The sequence below is a fragment of the Crocodylus siamensis genome, chromosome 8 (assembly GCF_052110815.1).
Source record: "Crocodylus siamensis isolate JL-2025a chromosome 8, ASM5211081v1, whole genome shotgun sequence".
Lineage (NCBI taxonomy): Eukaryota > Metazoa > Chordata > Crocodylia > Crocodylidae > Crocodylus > Crocodylus siamensis.
In genome coordinates this window covers 56,044,848-56,067,948 of record NC_143402.1, presented here as the reverse complement: position 1 = coordinate 56,067,948, position 23,101 = coordinate 56,044,848, and the positions used below count along the sequence as shown (strand labels likewise).

Genomic DNA, 23,101 nt, shown 5'->3' with positions numbered 1-23,101 from the left:
AGAACTGAACCTAGGTCTCCTAAATTGAACTCCAGTGACTGATTTACTAGGTGATACCCCCATCTAGTTATACTTTTTTTTAATAGATCCATCACTATAATAAGTAGCTTGTGTTGTCTTCCGAGTGACTGGTGCCATATAGTCCAGCACTGGACTTAGTGAGAGTTAGTCACATCTGCAGAGAGTACCAGGTTCCCTAAAAGCTTTTCATAAAATATCACTTGGCCTGGAACTTTCCCTCATTTTTCTTCCCTTTTTTCTAGGAACACAAAAGTCATCTGGCAAAGTGAAGAGAACTGCGTGTGGGGAAATATAACAGCTTGCTCCATTCCTAACACCAGATGATTGTTCCTTTGCATGGAAAAGGAATCTCTCAACCTCCATCAGTTTTTGTCTGCTGTTCTATGGCAAGGATTGAGGGAATACATTTTATTTCACCCCAGTATTTGCTGCCTCTATTCTCAAGTCTTGGATGGTGGTCTGATTCTGTTCCAACTGAAGCTGACAAAAAAGTTTCTATGAAAAAGTTTCTCCATGAAGCTCTCAAGACTCTGTCTATAGGGTTTCCCTCAACTGAGCTGGGTAAACAGATGCTAGCTCAGCTGTTGTGACTGATTTGCAGCTCTTCCATGAAGCTATAGTTCTTTGCAAACCTAGTGTGCCATGCCTGGTATAAGTTTTTGTTCGAGCATATTCAGGCTCCAGTACTGGCTGATGGAGAAATGGACTCCATGATGCTGATTTGAACACATTCACAGCAGAAGAAATGGCATTTCCCTTTGGGTAAAGGTGGAACAAGAATGCAAACCTCAGCCCAATGTGCCAGTGTCATTATAGGCTTGCCAGCTCATAACCACAACTGAGTGATGACTAAAATGCAAGCATTTGAAACCAGTCCCTGGTGCTCAGAAGGCACTTGACCCCCAGGGTATGAGTGAGAAGGAAACGTGAGGTCATCTTTCCATATTCACTGTTTAAAATGAGTAAATTCAGTAATTGCCATAAATGACATCTTAGGCATTTCAGTAGATGCCTCATATATTTCATTTTTTAAAGAAACATTTCTCAGCAGAAGACAACAGATAGTATGGAGCAGTTAGGAAGGTTGTCATAAGTGATCATTATGTGTCCTCTTTCAAGGCTAATAAATGCAATGCTATTTGTGTTCTAAAAAGGAAAGGAAATCCCAGGCGTGTTATAGAATTTTTTTTTTTTTTGTCCTTTGTTTCCTCCTGTGCTAAGTATTTGCTTAAATAATATTGCCAGTTTGCCTGAAATTGCTTAAAACTTGACCTGGCCTCTTTGTTAAACCTGCAGGCATCGATTTTTCTCAGCACTGTAGCATGCTAGTTCTTATACAACAGTGTGCTATGTAACTGTATATCCTTTTTTGTTTCAATGCAGTTGATAATTCTGGCAATATTGCAATAATGTAAAGGAGTGCTTTGATAGCTATTAATATTTAATCTGGAGTCAATGTAAAGATTATTACTAGAGTGTGGAGAGAATTTAGCCATATCTCATTCTGGGAAATTCATCTGAGATTTCATAAATTTCATAGACATTAGGGCTGGAAGGGACCTCAGAAGATCATGTAGTCTAGCCCCCCCACCCGAAGGGTAGGAAGTCAGGTGGGGTCAAAGGATCCCAGCAAGATAAGCATCCAATTTGCTCTTGAAGGTGTTCAGTGTAGGTGCTTGAACCACCTCCGATGGCACGCTGTTCTGATGGGGGCTCGGACAGTAAAGAAATTCCTCCTTATGTCCAGCCTGAAATAGTCTCTCAGTAGTTTATGGCCGTTTGACCTCATCATCCCTTGGGGCGCTCTGATGAACAAACGCTCTCCCAGATCCTGGTGGTCACCCCGATAAACTTATAGGTGGCCATTAGCTCACCCCGAGCCTGCTCTTTTCCAGGCTGAAGAGCCCCATGGCTCTCAGCCTGTCGTTGTAAAGTCTGTTTTCCTTACCTCTTATCATGCATGTGGCTCTTCTCTGGACTCTCTCAAGCTTCTCCACATCCTTTTTGAATTGTGGAGCCCAAAACTGGACTCAGTACTCTAGCTGTGGCCTCACCAGGGCTGAATACAAGGTGAGAATGACATCCTGGGATTTGCTTGAGAAGCATCTATGGATGCAAGCCAGCGTTTTGGTCTCTTTACTAGCCGCAGCATCACATTGCAGGCTCATGTTCATCTTGTGGATGAACCGTATAAAATGCAGTTTCTGATTCCATTGCTAAGCAGTGGAGTTATACCAGGAGAGCTGACAACATTCTGGTTTGTTGTGCCATGTTCTTCCTATTCTGTTAACGTGCAACTGAAAAGTGCAGGACTGACTTGTCTGTTCCTCCTCAGCACTAATAAACACTGGGAACCCTTGTTCAATCTGGAATGATTTAGCAAGTAGCCAATGCTGAAAGGAAGGTATGAACTTCCTTGAATTACATTTCTGCAGGTGATCTCTGAGGAAAACACGCTTGCATTACAGAGTGACATTTAACTGTAAAAGTTTATTTATACTCCCCGTGCCTGACAACTCCAGTTATGAACTGCCTGAGAGTCTTAGCAGTACAGAGAGAATAATGATAATTTACTCATCAAACTTTGCCTCCTTGCATGAAAAATCAGATTTCTGTCCTTTAAGTAGTAGCAAAGTACAGAAAGTGTCACAGAGGGAATATAGGATGTATGCCATGGAGAGCTGAAGGTAGGTACTGTAGGGTCCCGGAAGGGGCTGGGTTTTTTGTTGTGGGGCTGTACTGTGGGTTATCATGAGGGGTGCACAGAAGGGAAGTGCAATCCTAGTAAGAGGGTGCTATATGGGAATTGCAATGGCTACAGGGGCTCCTTGCAATAATGATTCTCAACCAGGGTGTCATGGCACCCTGGGGTGTCTTAAGACCTTCTCAAGGTGCCACACAATATTAGCCCTGTTAGGGGAGCAAACAAGGTTCACCGGTAAAAAACCACAGGGCATGTCCTGACAAGTGCACATGTATGGTTTGCGCAGCCTCAAACATGTTTGAGGAGCAATGAACTACACACAGCACACATGCACCATTTTGCTGCACTGATAATTTATAGCATGGCAGGGGTTTTTTAGGGTTTTTTTTAAAACCACTGCTAAAGAAAGTGGTGCACGCTGCAGCAGCATGCACTGCCAGAAACAGAACCTGGCCATCCACAGCCCTGCTCTGGCTGCCAGCCAGGCTCTGAGCAGCTGGCTTGGGCTGCTACTGCCTGGGAGGCCCCCAGGACCTCAGTTAGGGCCGCTGGGGCCAGCACAGGCGCTGGCCCCAGACTCCCCTACCCCACTCAGGTCACTTTTCTGCATGCACGCACATGTGCAAGCATGCCTGGGGACAAATAGCAATGGCACAAATATATCTCATTGCTGTTTGTCCTTCAAGAAACATGTGGCCCTGCACACGCATACTCATGAGGACATGCCCATAGGTTTCAGTTAAAAATTCATAGTATTGAAACATTCTGCCCTGCTGTAGTCTTTCTGAGTTCTTTGCAACAGAAGAATTGCTCTAGTATTTTTTCCCTAGTCAAAAACAAGTAAAAGTGACATTTTCTGAGAGGGGCCTGGAGTCTAGCGAGGGGTACCTTGACTCCTAATAAGGTTGAGAACCACTGCAGTAAAGGAAAGGCAAGGAGGTTTGTCATGTGGGTGTTGAAGGTGAGGTGGGTATTGTGCCTAGGAATTATACTAGACAGGTTTGGAAAACACCAGTGTTAGTTTTCACTCTTTTTCTTTTTCTCTTTATTTTTATGTAGTAAAAAAAAACCCCCAACAACAAAAAAACCTGCTGTTTTGGTTTTTTTTGTTGTTGTTGTTACAAAGACCTCAGAAAGACCACCACTATGGATGTCTATTTGAAATCTCTGGATTTATCTTGTGAACCACATTTGCATACCTAACAATGCTAATGGAGCATGGCACCCCATAGCACCCTCAAAAAGTTGTCAAGGCACCCCAAGGTGCCAGGGCACCCTGGTTGAGTGTCACTGGTGTGTAGTTTGTAGTCATCATTGGCAGTCCCTTTGATTTGCAGGTGATCTCTTTATCATGGCTCAATGATGGTTCTTGAAGTGACTTCAGAGTCTAGTCCTTGAGGAGAAATGGTTTGTGCTATATGGATGGGAAATAAGAATAGAAGGAATTGAAGATGGGTGGCTGGCTGCTATAAGCATTTCATAGGGAACCCACATAGTCATGAGATTACATGCACAGGGCTGGCTGTAGTGGGGACAGAACATTGCCATAAAGGGAAGCCACAGGGCTGTGATAAGAGTAGCAGGAGCTTGCTGCTGGGTTGCAGTGGGCCTACCATGGGCCCTATGGGCACTATGGAGGGGGCACTGCAGCCATAGGGCTGGGAGAGGATGTATCTGGTTGAGGTGCAGGGATGCAAAGATCAAAGTGCAAGGACCAAGGGCATAATCCTCACCTTTTTCCCAGTAAGCTTCCTGATCACTCTTGTTTGACAGGCGGGAGGAAGCACAGCTAATGGGACTGGCTGAAGCAAGTTGCATTCCCTCTTCCATAGAACTCTGCCATCCATCCCACCTCCATTAAAGGGAGGATTTTGATTGGCAGGGAGAAATAAGATAGGCGGGGGTCTTGGCAAACCTGGGCTCTTCTGTTTTGAGCTGCTTTTCTGGAGGTATTTGGCGGGCTTCTCAAATGACTCCCACCACAAGCAGCTGAGAGAAGATTCTGATTGGTTGAGACTGAGTGATGGACAAATGGTTTCAGCCTATGAGGCGTTGAGTGGCGGGGAGACATTTCCCTGAAATGGGGGAGAGAAACTATGGTGGGGAGGCGCGTCGCATGCAGGAGGGGTGAGAACAGCTCTGTGCATGGGCCAAGGGGCTTCATGGTTGTGGGGAACTGGAAGGGGGATGCATGGTGTTGGGGGGGATGTGGGAGGGGCAGTGCGTGGTGTATGGGGGGAGTTAAGAGTGGGGTGCATGATCTGAGGGAGGAGCAGGAAGTAGAGGTGCATGGTGGAGGGAGCTGGGATGGGACAGTGTCACAGTCTCCTTCAATAAAGACTCATCCACTTCCAAAACAAAGTACTTGGTTACAAGCTTTATTGGTCATACTGCCTGGCTAAACCCCCAAGGTACCGTCCCTTACAAAGACTGGGCTCAATGATGGGTTCTCCTGTGACCCAGGTTCTTTGGTTTGGTTTCATCCAAGACCTGGCTAGGATGATAAAACGGGTATGCCTGCTGAAACGGGACATTCAGACACGTGAAATGGATGACTGCTTACCAAGAGTCATGTTTGCATCTGTGCATGATCTGCAGGCGCCACTCTATTAACCACCTTCTATAAACCTGCTCTAAGCAATGGTTGCTTACGGGACCAGTAGCCTTGGGTCTTGTATTTTGGTTCTTTACTGGAGAGAGGTAGTTAGCTGTGTTAGTTTGAAGTCAGGTAGAAGGCAGGGCAGGGTGACCAGTTAGCTAGGGTTAGTTAGAGGCTAACTTGTTCAGAAGTGTTATCTGCTAGAAATGGACCTTGGTCACAGTAAACCAAGAATCTTCCTACAGTCAGGGCTTTTTGAAATAGACTCCAAAAAAAACCCAAAAAAACTTTTCCAGATTGGAAGCTAAGTTAAATTCTGATCCCACTGAATTTTGACCATAAGACTTTTATTGATTTCATCCTAGCCAACATTTTGACTCTCAATGAAATTTGCCTCCAAACAGAGGGCCCACATAAGGCCACTGCCACAATGGTGCATATTTCACCCATGAGTCTGAAGTGGAGACAGTGTTAAAGTGGGCCAGATCCTCAGCTGGTATAAATAAAATGAGGTCTGCGGAGGTCAATGGATCTGGAGTGATGCATGCAGCAGCTGAGAATCTAGCTAAACCAAGTAAATTATTTTCATTTTCCTCCCTTGAGACCCTTGCAGAATTTTTGTGATGCTTAAATTACCACTTTCTTATTTAGAAAGAAAAAACGTTTCTCACTCAACCTTTATTTTAGGTTAACATGAGTTTTACTCGGGGAGTTTTTTTGTTGGTATTTAAATGCTTGTTATTTATGATTGAAGTTTGAAACAAAAAAGGCAAAGAGAATGCCATCAGGCAATACCTCTGAGCTGAAGGTGATGGTTGCAAGTCTGCCCAGGCCTGTCATGCTGGTGGGGTTAAGGTACCCCAGTTTTGTAGTCTAAGGCACAGTGGCACACAAAGGCGTGATGTTTAGATGTTTACAACACAACCATTTTTAAGTCATCGGTCCAAATGATCACATGGGACAGCTGGAGTAAGGGTGACATTCAGCATGATTTTGGATTCCCAGCAGGGTATCTCAGCTGCTTTGCTGTTGCACCCTTTGCAGGTGTCTGGTATCAAACTTACTTTTGAGGAGCAGTTTGTAAATCTTGTTAGATAATATTTTTTGAAAGTTTAACGATTCTGAAATTGTTGGTTCATCAGTGGAACACAGATGCCAGAGCAAAAATTGGGCCAAATGTATCTGAGAAATGTAAACTTCCATTGTTTTAATTGGGCGCTACCACTCAGAGCCTATTGATAACAATTTGCATATACACACAGTTACCTGTCTTGTTCCTTGCCATTGCACCTCATACATGCAAATATTCTGAGTTTGTAGGTGGAGGTTAGGATAGTTAGCAGGGCTCAGGTAAGAATACCACCACTTGGATGCCTGCATGCTGTGACAAATGGGAAGGTTTTGGGAGCACTACTGCAAATCAAAAGAGGCTACATCTTTGACTCAGGAGCTGGAGTTCATTGCTGTTGGCTGCTGGGTAGGTTAGGAAGAGTGAAGGGGTTTTGTGCCTTATCTTGCAACAGCAACATGTTTAAGAAATGAGTCAGCATATCTGTGATTTTTCACAAATCCAGTAGTTAGTCGAGAAACATGAGACATCATTCCATTTCCCATCAGGCCACATGCTGGCACAGTCTTCCTCTTCATGGTTGTCAGTATTTCTTGGAATAGCCCAAAAGCTGACGAGGACAAAATCGCATTAAAATCACATCCTCATGTATTTAATGATGCTGACAGGTAAAGAATAATTGTTAGGCTTTGTGAAGTGTACAGGCAGAAGTCCCCGTCTGGTATGAATCAGCATTCTTCCCATTGAAACCATGCTAATGTACACTAACTAGGTATCAGTCTCTATGGAGTTCTCTCGGTATAACCAAAAGAACAGTTAGGCCCAGTCATGTTAAACTAGACCTGGTTGATCGAGTTGCTTGTGGGAGGAGCTGTAATAAAACCAAGCTCTATAGAAGAAAGTTTTGTAGAACTCGTGAAGGCTTGGCAAGAGTGGCAGCTGTCCAGCAAGAATTATCCCACAAGAAGACAAGTTGTAAACAAGGTCTGAAAAGGGTGGAGGATGCCCCATACAAATTAGATGCCTATGGGTGTGAGCTCAGGCGGTCTACTTCCCCCTCAGTTGGGAGTTTTGTGGATTGCTGTGAGTTAGGCACCTAAATTGTTAAACTGCAGCTTAGATGCCTAAGTCTGTTTAGAAATGTTGGAGTCAGGCTGTGGCCATGATGGTCAAGGATTTTTGGGGGTGATATCTGTTATTGGACCAACTGCATGGTTGGGATAAAAGATATCACCCAGCAAAATCCTTGTCTTGCATGAGTCTTCTTATGCATCTATGAATGGCTTTGACTGCTCTGAGACTTCCATCTGGGTCTCACCATCCACAATGGCTCTCCACTGCTTGTGAAATAAATAACCCAGACCAAGTCTGGCTTGATATAGGTAGGTACAAAATCTGCTAAATTTAACTAACAGCTGCCAGAATTTGGCCCTAGGACATATCTATATTACTTTCATCCTAGCCCTGAAATCACCTGAAAGTGGATTTTTTTGCAGACCTGGCCTGTGACAGCTCACCAAAACTCCCTAAGTGGCCCTCCAGCACAAATAATAGCCCATCCCTGCACTAAGTTCATGTAAAACAATCATCCTAAGCTAAATTTTCAGCCCCATGCTTCCCCCTCCGCCCCCTGCTCCATATGTGCTTCCCAGTGCCCACTTGGACTCCTTTCATGGGGTGGGATACAACCCTAGATTCAAAGGCCCAAAGTTCAAGGACTATTTTTTTTGTTTCAGGGACATGCACAAAAAAGAACTTACCTGGTAATAACAGGGTTGCCATCTACCCATACCCAATTTCCTTCCTTGGCAGTATCACTTAGTCCTAGCCAGTATGTGCTGCTGCTGTTGGCATGCATTTTCAAAAACAGCTAGAAGGGGAAAGCAAGAAAGGAAAGGGTCAAAATGATGAATCTGAGGGCTGACAGGAAACGATCTTAGACCAGTGAGCAATTTGAAGGCACCTTTCAGGTAATAGTTTTGGTAGGTCTCAGTAAAAAACAGACCAGATATGTCTTACAAAAACCATCCCCATGTAACTGCTTTCTTGAGAAGAAGTGCAGATGGGCCAGTGTAAGCCAGCAGCACTGTATTGGAGTCAGTAGGACGGTGCCCTAGCTGGGGCAGACTGGAAGAGCAGCATTGTCTTTGGTGCAGCTCTACTCTGCTCAGCTCTCATTTGTAAGAATCTTTTACCCTGGGCTTGATTAATTTTTTGTGCCAGTATAATTTTAATGTAACTACTGGGTGCATCTATTAGAGAGAAAGATCAGGTAAATGGCTAAAACTTGCTCTGTTTCACGGCTCACACTTTTGGAAACTGTTATGACTTTCCTGGAGTGATCCTGGATGAACACTAGTGGTATGGAGAGCAGGATCTGACCTCTTATGCTTCATTCTTGCTACTTCATAAGATGCAGAGTAGCTAGGGGAGAGGTGGCTTACCTGCTCATCTTCAGTGTTAACGACAACCAAGTCAGACCCATTATCAGTACAGAACTGCTTAGCATCTTTCCAGTTCTTTCTTTGATTTGAAAAATAATAGCAGTTTTCCTCAAACATCTTCCACTTGCTTGGACATTTCACAGGTTTTGAGAGACCTTTGCAAAGCTCTCCTATAAGGTAAAATGTGGAAGAGTCTTGAATTATTAATGGAGACTCCAGTTCATGTAGACGGCAACTGTCTGTTGCTCACCGGAAGCATATGTTTGCACATTTTTCTGGAGACTACACTGACTTCCTTGGAGTTGTTTTGTTTGATTCTAGGAGCTATTTTGGCCAAAAGTCATTTATGCTTGGGACTTCTAGTCCTTTGGTGTGCAGCACTTTTTTCTTTTATTCCACTGGCATAAATCTGTTGTAATTCTATTCTGTTGTGATTCAGCTGAGTTACTCTAATATCCTTAAATCGCCAAGCCCCTTTGATATTCAATTGACATCAACATGATTTCCCCTGGTATCATAATTGGACTGAAAGAAAAGAAGCAAAATGAAAATGTGCCCAGTATTTATTTAGTTTTACCTGTGGTAATTTTGAATTCGTTATAGAGGCTGTTGATGGTTTTCCAGATTCTTTGTTGCTCCAATCTTATATCGTCCAGATTGCTCACTGCTGAAAAATATGAAGTATCATAAAACAATTTAGGAAGCTTGGTCTAGCAGGTTTGAGGCTGGCTTGGGACTCGGGGAAACCTGTCACTTCCCTTATCAACTTCTTGTCTATTCTGTGTGCTTAGGCTGTAAGGGCAAGGACTGTCTTTTCCATGCATCAGGATCTACCATACTGGGGCTCTGGTCTCAGGCAGAAGGAAGGGTGAGTTGTACCATATAGACCAGCTGAATCAGAGATGCATAAGCTCCTGTACTTCTGCCTGATTTCAGACTAACTACTACTATCTGCCCTGATCTCAGTCAGGGTCTCTAGGTAGGACTAAAATAAATATAACAATTGCCAGTACAGTCATAGCTTTAGGATTGCTTAGGTCTAGTCTCACTGTGGCTTTGACTTTATCATTGACTTGTGTGGTATGCTTGAAAGAGAAGGATGCCCAGGGTCTTCTACTGCAATCTAGCCGTAAGTGAAATTCCAGTTAAATACCCAGACATTTGGCTGATTGTACAAATTATATCCTAAGTCATATGCCACTTGGGCCTCAAAAATTAAACTAAGGCTCTCATGAAAGAAATCTTCATAAAGGGCTAGATCTTCAATCACTTCATTATTATCTTGTTCTGCTTTTCTTAGAGGAGAAACTGTTCGGGTCAGGAGCCCCTACTTTGTTGTGTTTCTACCTGGCACACTGGAGATGAGATTTATAAGGTACTACCACAATATTCCCATGACATTGACCCGGAGTCATGGGAGAAAATCGCTCGGGACCGTCCATCCTGGAGTTCATCGGTCCAGAGTGGAGCACTGGCCTTCAAGCAGTGGCGCACAGCAGGCAGTGAGGAAGTGCGTGGCCAGGAAAACGAGGACCTCTCATGTCCAGTCCTCATTGCTCTCCTGCCCCTGCTGCAGCGGATTGTTCAGGGCAAAGATTGGGCTTATAAATCACCTGTGTACCCATGTGACCTAGCCGCCACCCCCCTCCTCTCTCTTTCCTCTTTCTTTCTCCTTTTTCCTCTCTTTCTTTCTTCCTCTTTTCTCTCTCCCTTTTTCTTTCCCACTTCCTTTCTCTTTTCTCCCCCCCGCCCCAGCCCCCACTGGAAGCGGTCATCTTCACTTGTGAAGGACAAATGACACCATCATACAACAATAATCCTTGGTTGGTATAAATTTACAGTTGTACCACTATACCTGCTGGAGATCTGGCTTATACATCTAACTCTTAGCAGATTCTGTGTAACCATAACCTGGCTTTCCTTTTTTTTTTTTTTTTTTTGTGCCACTTTTTCTCCATCTGTATGAGGATAATGGACTTGATTTTCCTTGCATATTATCCCATGTTAAGCAGGAATAGGTTAATTGACGTCTAAGACCCTGACCTCCTCTCACTGGCACCAGTGCACCCCGGACTGATTTCACTGGAGTCAATGGTGCTATGCCAGCATGTTCTGGTGTATAGCTGAATTGGGCTGAGTGATATTATGTTGATGTAAGTCAAATCTGTTATAGTCATTGATGTTGTCCTGGTGTGAATTTGGAGAAACTCCACACATCAGTATAAATCAGAAGCAACTCCATTGAAGTCAGCAGTGTTCTTTTGATATTAGTAAGAGGAGAATCAGACCTAGGAATAGCTATTTGCTAAACTATGCCAGAGTTAGCTATTTTTTCAGCATGCAGAAAGCTTTGAGATGCTTGAATGAGATGTGCTAGAGAGGGGCAAGGACTGGTAAAACTAAATTGACCCATCCACAGCTTATTCAGAACTACCTCTCTCCACTGTTAACAAGAAGTACTTTTGCCACATAGGCTAGTGTCCAGAAACCTACCATTACTTTTTTCTGAGTGGTTCAAGTTTAGCATCCTTAACTCCTCCGACATCTCCGAGTCTAAAAGGGAAACAGAAGAATGGACTATTCCATGCATCTAAAAGTCAGTGGGCCAGATCCTGGGCTAGCACAGCTACATACAAATGATAACACGAGATCAGACCAGGAAGGCATCTGGTCCAGTATTGTGCCTCCACTAGCGGCTTCAGAAGGTGCACTGAGGTGATAATTTCCCATCGAGGCAGGTTTCCTTCCACCTCCCACTGATGAAAGGTTGGTTTATGTCTTGAAGTCAATGGGGCTATGGTGGTTTACAGCAGTTGAGATTCTGGCCTAATGGAATGGTTTTGGCTTTGTAGGTATAGCCAGGAGGAGAATCTGACCCGTTATTGTGAGACTGATGGCTCTGAATTTACGATGGCATCCAGAGGAGCCTTGTTGGGACAGGATATGGCATGAACTTTGTTCTCGAGCTGAATGGGACTTGGCTGAATTATTGGACCAGGAATTTCTCTGGGGCTGCTGGTAACTCCTCATGTTCAGGAATAGCACAAGCCTGTTTAGCATTCCGCAGTAAAGCAGGGTTACTTGTATGCATGGATCTTGATATCTTAATTGCCCTGCATCTTGTGCAGTCATTCACACCAGTACAAGATGGGAATAAAATACTGGTTGTGTTGGGAGACTGACAGATTGGGGAAGAGAATACAGATCTAACAGTATTCTCTGTAAACCAATGGTTTCTGTTACAGCAAATTTTTTTCCTGCGTGTGAATGAATGCATAAGGCTTGGGGCAGTGGAAAACAAGGCCCAGAGATTCATCATTTCAGTGGAGTTACTCTGGATTTACAGTAGTATAGCAAACATGAGAGAGAAGATGAAGCTGTTTCACCAGCGTCACTGAGACTGTGTATGTAAACTAGGTATACATATATATTAGGAGGTAATTTGGTGCTAGTGTCACTGAAATCTGCATGCATATTGCCATTACTTGTGTGTATGTAGTGGGAGTGCCTTGTTACTCAGTAGCTGAGTTTTGTGTGTATGCATGTGCATCGGATGCTTTTCACTAGTGCAGGCTGCCCACGTGGCCTGCTAAGAGTTTCACTGCAGCTCCCTGGACTCCCTCCTGGACACTGCAGCCCCCATTGCTTTGCAGTCACCAGAGCTCCCTCTCTCCTTCTGCTTGTGCATCCTGTCCCTGGGAGCTGGATGGCATATCTGGGGAGCCTGCGGTTCTGAGATCCACATGGCCCCATGCAGCGGGGGAGTGCAAGGGAGACAGTGAGGTGGAGAGGGTGAGGGAAGCCCACATAGCTGGGAGAGCACAGCAGGGGAAGCTGTGGGGGAGGCATAGGAGAAATGGCCCAGTGGTGATGGCAGTCCATGGCAGGGAGACTCTGGGCATGTGGCCCCTCAGCCAGTGAGAAGTTGGACAACCCTGCACTAACATAACAAACCCAGTAACTGCATGTGGTGAAGAGGTAAGAAAAAGCTTCTTTTTAACTGTTGCATTGCCCCCCTCTTCTGTCCCTGCAGCATCCTAGTCCTAAAACAGACATGCTGCTTCAGAGACATGTATTATATCCTCCCCTCCCCCACATCAAGATATGCACACATGTCAAAATCTGTTTGTGAACAGTGGGACTTACATTTTGCCAGTGCAAAGGAGAGGGAAACTGCCCATATTGCAAAACAGACAACCATGAGGATATATAAAACCACAATGGACTTCTTGCAACATCTATCTTGAGCCGAGGGAGGCATCAGGTCAGCTGGAGAAAGCAACATTAGTTAGAACGAGCTACAATTGTGTCCCCTGCCTCCATTCTACCATACTTGCAGGATTTCCCAGCAGGAGGAATCCCAGAACCGTTCCCCTCAGGCTAGGCTCTTGAATTTCAAGGAAAATGCCATGGTTATTTAAAATGTTTTGGAATCATCATAGCTTGCATTGAAATAATGCTGATGACTTTCAAAAGAGTAACAGGAAGAGTGGTCCAGGGGTTAGAGGATGGTGGACATCTTGGATTCAGGACTAGTTCTCTTTCCAGCTGTCAGAAGGGAGTGGTGCCTCGTGGCTGGTCTGGGAATCAGAACTCCTGGATTCTGTTCCTATTGGGGAGTGGAGTCAGTGGTTAGATGACGAGAGTGAGAAGTTGGAGAAGGAAATGCAGGACCTTCTTGTTGCCAGGGTACAGTTCTCAATGTTGTCCCAGGCATGGGTGTTGTGCTGGCTCAGTGTGGGTGGTAAGGCAAGTCAGAGATATTAGAGTTTTAACTTTGAGACACTAGCTCCAGTCTGCACCGTTGACTTCTGAAAAGAAGTGCTAGAGACTCTGTGAAATCTAATAGAGATGTTGTTTTGAGTTTACAGGAAAGATGCTAAGGAACTACTTGCTGGAAAGTAAACTAAAGCTGAAGACATATCCAGTAGACAATGACCAGAAACGCATCTTTCTCATGGCTGCTTTGTGGCCCATCTGAATCCTTTGACTGAGCAACTCACATGGCATGGTTCAAGGAAAAGTTGACCGTAGGAACCCTCACTCACCTGTCTCAATAGGACTTGAAGTTGCTGGTTTCCCTGCTAGCACATAAACCCCTACAGAAGGGAAGGAAAGTGCAAGCATTAGAAGAAGGTGTGAGTTCAACATGGGTCAGACAAGCCTATTTCTCCAGCATGTGTCATTGCTTGGCAATAAGGAGTCAGATTCATTTCTGGTGAAAATCCCATTGACTTCACCAAGGAATAAGCAGTCCCTGGAATGAAGAGAATGAGGAGAAGAGCATATTCTACCTGGGACAGCTTTGCTTCCCTGGTTTTCTTCAGGTGGCACCCACTGCTGTCTGTGATTTCCTGTCTCAGTCAAGGACACATCATCATAATCCTCCTCATCAGCAAAGCTATCAGGTGAGTCTAAACAGAAGAGAAGAATTCATCACAGTGCAACATTTGGCAGACTGTACTATACTATGCTATCTGATTTTGTGGTCTAAATGAATTCAGCTCTGAGCAGTGTCAAGTGGGAATCTGATTCAACATAGGAATGTACATTACTTATATACATTAAGTTTAATATTGTTAAGCTAAACATATGAATAAGATATACTATATCCTCCATGTGAGACTCTCAGTAGCTTTGGATCTACAGGACTTTATACCACCTGCAACAAGTTTTTTTACAGGCTGTCCTTGTTATTGCTGGAAGGATGAGACTGTCACTTAGTTCTTTTGAAGCTTGATTTGCTTTTTCTTTATAATGATACACATATGGAGTAACTCCATTGAAGTTAGGAGATGTAGGGATTGCCTACAAGGTAAATGGAGTAAGTGCATCTGGAAATACTTTATGATCATAGGCAGTTTTTCAAGGGTCAGGATTTAATTCTCGTATACCTTGACACCTAGAAGCCAATGGGAGATTGGGATTCCACAGTGTGTGTAGGATCCTGATCACTTGTTAGGCTTCTAGGTGTTAAGGAAATACAAATAGTAATAATTTTTTTAAAGTATAGAGCGGTAGAAAATTTTGTCCCTTAAACATAGGTCTCAAAGTACCTTTTATGTGTTAGTTGAAATGTATCTCCAGTTCATGAATGAGAAAATCAAGATACACATAGAATGTGGACTTGCCCAAGGCCACACAAGGTTCCCAGCTCTGACAGTGATTTGAACCTGTCTCTGCTGTGTCACTTTTACCAGGTTTGAGTCACAGGGCAGCCATGAGGCCCCTTGGTGACCATGGGGCTCTGGCCCAGCTCTGTCTCTAAGGCAGGGGTGGGCAAAATGTGGCCCGTGGGCTGGATGCAGCCCACCAGGACATTCTATCCAGCCCATGGGGCACCTTAAAAAAATTAGAAAATTAATAGGTATCTGCCCCTGGCTGCCTGGCATGTGGCCCTCGATGGCCTGCCAAAACTCAGTAAGCAGCCCTCCATCCAAAATAACTGACCGCCCGGCTCTAAAGGCTCCTGTACATGTGTAGGGAGTGTGTGCATTAAAGCGTGTTGGAGCAGACTTGATTAGTTGAGTCCACTGGAGCATGGTAATTACTGCACTCCAGCATCATTGTGCTTATTAGCATCCCTGTGCTGAAAAATGGTGGTGGGGATTTAACTAAAGCATTTGCACCCGTCGGGCCTTGATCATTCAGTCCTGCGCCGATCGGCTGTGGATATGTAGGGCGATTTGTTGTCGTAGCCATTCGCCTCCCACTTAGGAAGATCCCAGGGGCTGGGCTATGCTTGTGGAGGATCCCTCTTGACTCAGTACCATGCATCCCTTAGATCTCTCTTTTCTTCAGGGTTCCCTCCCAGGGCATCTCACTCGCCTGTCTCGTCTCTGGAGCCTCTTCCCGGGGTCCTATGTTGAGATGCAGCCTGGCCACCTCTTTCTCCCCAGTCCGGCAACAGCATCTCTCTCTTGAAGATCTCTGGGGCAGCCTCCTGCCCTATGGTAGGCGTCCTTGCTTGCTCCCTCCTCCGAGAGGGGTCCTGGGGATACTCCCCCCATGCTCCTTCCCAGCTTCCTCCTCCCTTCCACATCACTGGCCACACTTCTTATTCCCCCGTGCTGGCTCTCTTCCCTCCTCTCTCCAGCTGGCCCACCACTGCTTCTGGTCCCGCTGCGGTTCCTGCTGCAGGTAAGGGGTTTTCATTTGTCTTTCCCTTCGTTGTGTCTCCCCTGGGGTGTGCCAGCCCCCAGGGGCCATCCTTGACCCTTTGGGGTCCACCTTTTGTGTTTTCCCTGGGACAGCTTGTTTGACCAGCTTTAGTTAAAGTGCCCCATCACCATTTTTTAGTGTGGGGACGCTGATACACATGACGCTCTGGGCACTTTAATCAGTGCAGATCTTGGTGATGGGGCACCTCCTGGAGCATGTCTACAAATGCCCTAAAGTAGCGCTTCCTTGTCTCCTAGCCTGACCCACCTTGTTCTCAATGAAGATTAGATAAGGGAGGCTGACCTTGGGCTTTGGGCTGAGCCTTAGTCCAACCAAATCCTGGACTCTACCACTCTCACTCCAGCTGTTAAGCTTACTGGATCTTTTTGGCTTATCTGTGCCCCCTGCAAGGCACCTGCAGCCTTAAGGGCTAATTGCATATCCGTGCCTCTCCAGGGTACCCATAGCCTTAAGGTCTCTTTGCATGACTCCGTCCTTCCCTATACCATATCCCATGCTTCACAGGTGTTATTTTATGGTCATTTGCCTTTATAGAGGTCTTGGCTTTATCAGCTTCCTCCCCTTATGCTCTTGTGGGGCCTTTAGCTCAGGCCCATAGTCCTGGATCTGGCTTCTAGGTTCCTGCCTTCCTAACTGCAGGTCCCTGACCCTCCCAGTCTCTAGCAGTGGCCCCTCCTGGACCTTAGCCCTGCTCCCGGGTCAGTAGAGATCTCTAGGTTTCCTGGCTCTGGCAATCCCTGGCTGTGGTCCCTCCTGGACCTTTGGTTCTCCTGGGCCCTGTTCCCGCTCCTGCCTCAGTAGAGATCTCCAGGCTTCCCAGCCCTGGCAGTCTCTGTAAAGCCGCTCCTGGGCTACTAGACTTTGAGCAGGCTTAGAGCCTGCCTCAGCAGGGCTCAAGGATAAACCACTGGTGTAACTTTAAAACAAAACACCCAAACCCTCTCTGGGCTTACCATAAAATCAGGATCACCTGCCTGCACGGACAAGCCTTTCTCTGCCCCAGGCAGCTTTCTCCAGTCCCCAGGCCTGTAGAGTCACTCTCCAAATTTCACTGTCAGGTCAGGAGCCCTGCTACCAGGAGCTCCTCTTTTTGTGGCTCTCAGGGTGAACTGTCTCAAGCACTTAGATGGTTCAAGCCCTGCCCTCTCCCAGACAGGTGGGTCCTTAATCCGCTGCCTTCTACCATCTGGGAGCTGTTTCTCAAGCAGCTTCTTCTCTTAAAGTGTTACAGGTGTCTGTCAAGTTTCCCTCTGCTTTATGCTGTGGTCCAGAGCTTGGCACTTTATCAAGTGCAGACAGCCTGATCATATGGGAAAAGCAGTATAGCTGACTCACCTGATCTGAAATGACTCATATGTTCTGCTTTCCCTGCCAATGAATAAGTCCCTGCAAAAAAGAAAGGAAAGAGAATTGTTTGGAGAAGGTGGGAATTATCTAGAACAAGGATTCCCAAACTTTTTCTTACTGGATTCCCCCTTCCAGATTTACCAGTTGCTTGTGTACCCCTACCAGCATATGTGTTATATTTTAACCCCTCAAATGCCAATTATCATTATTATGAAAATGAAAACTACCATTACACATTTAGTCCTCATGGTTAAATTGTTAACATGCACCCTCGACTATTTTATGGTCTGGTGGCTAGGTAATTGGCTCTGGTGTAGGACCCAAAGGGTATTTGATTGATGGAAATGAGTCATCATGGTGGAAGGTGACCAGTGGTGTCCCTCAAGGTTCAGTACTGGGACCAGTGCTCTTCAATATGTTCATCAATGATTTGGATTCGGGTATTAAAAGTGAACTGGTGAAGTTCGCTGATGACACCAAACTATGGGGGAGTGTGGTCAGGCTCGAAGACAGGCTGGCAATATAGGCCAACCTGGACAGGCTTGTGAGGTGGGTGGATCTCAACCTGATGTTGGTGAATACGGAGAAATGTAAAGTACTCCATCTGGGGAGAAATAATCCACTTACAGGCTGAGCAGTGCTAAGCTTGCCAGTACCACAGCTGAATGAGATCTGGGTGTCCAATGTGATGCTGTAGCTGGCAGAGCTAAACCAAACACAGGCATGCATCCAGAGGCATCTTGAGCAAGGCTAAGGATGTCATCCTCCTGCTCTACTCGGCCTTGGTGAGACCACAGCTGTAGTACTGCATCCAGTTCTGGGCACTGAACTTCAGGAAGGATGTGGAGAAGCTTGAGAGAGTTCAAAGGAGGGCCACAAGCATGATTAGAGGCCTAGAGACCAGGTCATATGAGGAGAGGCTGAAAGACTTGGGACTGTTCAGCCTGAAGAAGAGAAGACTCAGAGGGGACTTGGTGGCAGCCTATAAGTATATCAGGGGTGTGCATCAGGGTTTGGGGGAGCATCTATTCACCAAGGCCCCCCAGGGGAGGACAAGAAATAATGGGCACAAGCTGATTGAGGATTGCTTCAGGCTAGACATAAGGGAAAACTTCTTTACAAGTCAAGTGCCGAGAGTTTGGAGCTGGTTCCCCCCAGAGGTGGTACAGTTATGGTGATCTTCAAAAAATGTCTTGTTGCCCATCTTGCTGGGGACATCTGATCCCAGCAGTCTTTCCTGCCCATGTGCAGGGGGGCTGGACCTGATGATCTGTAAGGTCCTCTATGATTCCAGCCCCTAACATCTATGAAACTGAATTTTTCCCGTGTACCTTCCAGAGGTGTCTTGTGTACCTCTAGGGGTATGTGTACCATGGTTTGGGAACCCCTGATCTAGAAGACTCCATGTTGTCATTTGTAGTTAGCACCAGAAACTTAGAAGCTGCAACCAAGCAGCTGGAACCAGTTCATCTTCACTGTGGCTGCTCTTTAACAAGTTAAACTGGAGCAGAGTTGGACAGAGATACTTGCATGTGTAAAAGCAAATAGTTGCTACCAGAAACATTATCTGTGGAGATACATTCATCTAGTCAGGGAAAGGAAATGATGCCACATGAAGCAAAAGTCTCGCCAAAACCATCTGGACTTTGTAATTTAGCAGTGACCTTGGAGACTTAAGAGTTATTCCACAAATTGTTTTGGATAATGCCTAAACTGTAAATATGGTAAGATAAACCCAGCTCTAGGTGCAGTTCTACTAGTAGCAAGATGCTTTTTTATGCTTCTTCATATAATAGAATAAGCTATTCTAGGATAAGCTCTTTTATATCAATCCCTATATAGTTATGCACCTTGTATCATACTACTTTGTAGTTAAATTAATACAAGTTTCTAGTGCAGGTAAGCTATGGCAGGTAAGCTCAAATTGGCTCTTCTGGCTCTGGCAGATTAATACCGATTCACACCATTTGAGCATCTTGGCCCTTGACGTCAATAGAATAGTGTCCATTTCCTCCAGCTAGGGATCTGCCTTGAAACTTCAATCAGTTGATGCTGATTTACAAACTGATGTTGATTTTGACCAGCTGGAGATCTGGCTCTACTAACTGAAAGCTGGCAAAGGGCTGGATGACTCGAGGACAAGCATTGTGCAAATGAAACAAAATGGAAAGCTGTGCATTGGGAACTAATAACAAAAATTTCTGATACAACCTGGGAGGGGATCAATTCAAAATTACAAAGGAAGAGAAGGACTTGAGTATGTGATCTCATCACATGATGATTCTGAGCTGCAAATCTGACAGAGCTGTGAAAAATGCTATCATGGTCCTAGGATGTACAAGGAAAGTGATTTCCAAAGAAGATAGGGAAATACTAGCCACTTTATGCAAGGCACTGTTAGGCTTCATCTGGAGCACGGTGTATAGTTCTGGTTACCAGTTTTCAAGAAGTGTAAACTCAAGCTAGAACGGATGCAGAGGACGACCAGGGAAATGAAAAGCCTGTTTTATGAGAGAATACAGGAAGTCAACTTTCACTTTCTGAGCCCAAGACTGAGATGGTATGATCACTGTCCATAAATACATCAAGGTGTTACATAATGAGGAGAAAAGGTATATAAGGTAATGGAAAATGTTGACACAAAAGTGCAAGAGTCAGAATGGTCCATAAATAACTTTAGTTAAAAATTGAAAAGCACCACTGTTACCCAAATCCAAGATGACTTTGAATTTAAGATGTCCCCACCCCCCATCATTACATTCTGTAAATGGAAAATTATAAATGTGTTTATAATTTCTCATGTATAGAATCTAATTAGTAGAAGCTCATATGAAATTCACGCCCCCCCCGCCAAATGCACACGTATGTGGTGGGGAAAGCAGCAGTGGGAGGTGAGGGGCCAAACCCCCGCCCCTTGCTCCCCTGCCCTTTGCCCTCCTTGGCTGCCCTCCCTTCACCTTGCCTCACCAATGCCTGCCCTGTTGCTATGTGCCCCTCCATGCCAGTGGAAATATTTAAGAGCAGGTTAGGTAGACACTTGGTTGGGTTGGTTTAGTCAGGGATGAATTTACCTTGTTTAGGGAGCTGGACTAGATGACTTGTGAGGTCCCTTCCAGCCCTACTTTCCTATGATCCTATGTCAGGGCTTATAGCTCTGCTGATGAGGCTTATAACTCCCAGACACTGTTCAAACACAGTTTAGTCTTGCAGCATAGAGAAGACTTGAAAGGGTTGGCTTCCAAGGCCTCTACTCTAACCCCGGACATTTCATGGGAAGCAGGCCATGTAAATGTTATGGCCACCTTTTAGCTCTTGTCTACACTGCATATTATTGCCTGGAACTGACTGCCTATTTGTTCACTGAAGACTGCTAACACACTGCAAAGACTGATCTAGACTGCACATAAATATTTGTGGTTGTAAATCTTAAAGGAAAAAAGCCTGTTTTAGTTTAGTCAACAAAGGGGTTCAACTAGTTCATACTGGGAGCATCTACACGAGACGTTTACTGTGGAGCTCCCTAATTGGCTCCGCAGTAAAGTCTCCACATCTACACATGCAGCCCTATTAGGTCACAGTAAACTAATAAACAGCATCAGCATCATAGGTTAGTATCTGTAAATACAAGTACTATCCTGCAGCAGTATTTAGTGCGCAGCAGTGCATGTGTAGATGTTGATGGGGCTGGCCGGGGCACGAGGATGCTCCAGTGAAGGAGCTGCCTACCAGCTAGCCCCGTGCTGAAGCACCCTTGTGCCCCAGCCACCCCCTCCATAGCACGTTGAGCTGGGGCTGGAGCAGCTCTGGACTAGCTGGGTCTCCTGCTAGCCGGGGCTGCTCCAACTTGGCTCAACATGGTGAGGTGCCAGGTGCACATGTAAACATGGTGCCTGGGAGCAATAAACTCCAGTGCAATATGCACTGAAGTTTAATGCTTCACATTAATTACATATGTGTATAGATGCACCCACTAGCATGGGATGTGCCCCACGTCCTATTGCTGTCATGCATGTGCTTCCCCAATGAGCTAAACTCTGCTAACATCAGAGGAGCTGTGTCTGCTGCCACCATTGGCCTGATTTCAGCATTGATTTAATTCAGGCTACAACAATTTGCAGCTTCTAGGTGTTTCCCCAGTGTTTTATGCAGTAATCTAAATTGGAACAGGGGAGAATCCTAAAGCAATAACTGCTTGATTTTTTTTTTTTAAATAGGGGAGATTTTTCTTCTTTTAATTATTTGGTGATCTTTACCAACACACACAAAAGTACTTATGCTCTGCAGATAGCACTCTGGACACTATGTGTATTTATATTTGCATACACAAAAATCCAGCAAATAAATGTGCACACAAGCCCCTGCCACATGTTAAATGTATTATGCAATGATCTGGTTAATCATACAATATATTGACACCAGCCCACATGCAAAGTAATTATCACTTGTCATGTAAATTGACTCCAAACTATGCACCCTGCCACAGGTTCAAACTGAAACCAGCTATTAAGTTGTTACACATTTTCAAGCACTAACTCAGTAGCTGGATGCCTTTTTATAGCTGGATGGACATTTTTATGGTGTGATAATTACTTTACACGTATGGCTGGTCTAAATATGTTGAGCAGTTAACCAGTTAATTGCTGGATGGATATTTTTATGGCGTGATAATTACTTTGCATGTGTGGCCAGTCTAAATTTATTGTATGATTGACCAGTTCATTGCATAACATATGTAACATGACAAGAACCATAGACTCAAATCACAATTGGTAACAAACACAACCCTGAACATGGGAATAGCAATATGCATGTTAAAAAAGCAATTCACATACATAAATACACAACTCTATACATTGGTGCACATGTAAACATGCAATCACTTATAAAAAAAACAGCATGCAACTGCATGCTGTCACACTCCTGGTATGTAACTCACCTAACCAGAGCTTACATATACCTATCCACTCAATGGTATACAAAAGATCCTTGAACATCTTCATGCACCAAATACATACAGTTATACACACTATACAATTCCCGCAATGCCCACATCTGCACACTACTCCCCTTTTTAAACCCTGCTATGTGAACTGATTTCCAGTCATCTTGTCCTTACCGGATCGTCTTGTCAGTCCCTTTCCTGGTGATGGTGGAGGGCACAGCCAGTTCCCATACAGTCCATGCTCAGCCATGATTCCTTGCTGGTGACCAGAAGCTCAGGAGTACTGATGTCAAGTCAGACCCAGACCAAGACACAAAACTCTACTGTATATGAGGGGCATCCCACTTTCTTGCTCTTAACATCTCACTGGGGACACTTGTTCAGCCCTCTTTGTTTCACTTCCTCTCTCTGCAAGGGCTGGGATGAATAACATCATGCAAATCACTGGCAAAGCACTATGACAGATTTCTAAACCCAACATGTATGGTCAATTCCCAATCCATAGCTCATGCCTAGGACAAGTAGAATGAAAGCATGGCTGGAAACGTGGATGATGCCGTTTCCACACAACTGCTGCACTGAAATCTAAGCCAAAGGGAATTTTGCTGTGGGCTTGCATGGATTTGGGATTTGGTTCTCAGGATGACATCCATAGCTAGCATAAAAATGTATTGCTTCAATGACATTAATGGAGCAATGTATACATATACCAGCTGGGGATCAGATTGATTCCAGTGAAATGATGCTAATCTGTAGCAGCTGGAGTCCTGGCTTTAGGATGGAATTCACTCTG

At 44.9% G+C, this 23,101-nt stretch overlaps 1 protein-coding gene across 1 annotated transcript; it reads right to left on the bottom strand.

Annotated features, from left to right (window-relative positions):
• Nucleotides 1-5,095: 5,095 nt before the first annotated feature.
• Nucleotides 5,096-22,662, bottom strand: LOC149858669 (C-type lectin domain family 17, member A-like). The gene is made up of 10 exons (XM_090061233.1): nucleotides 22,483-22,662; nucleotides 17,355-17,405; nucleotides 14,132-14,251; nucleotides 13,886-13,936; nucleotides 12,984-13,106; nucleotides 11,331-11,390; nucleotides 9,415-9,504; nucleotides 8,838-9,007; nucleotides 8,154-8,263; nucleotides 5,096-7,003 (listed from the first exon to the last, which is right to left on the bottom strand). Exons 1-10 carry the CDS (start codon nucleotides 22,556-22,558, stop codon nucleotides 6,868-6,870), a joined length of 987 nt encoding a protein of 328 aa, XP_089917359.1. The 5' UTR covers nucleotides 22,559-22,662; the 3' UTR covers nucleotides 5,096-6,867.
• Nucleotides 22,663-23,101: the final 439 nt, after the last annotated feature.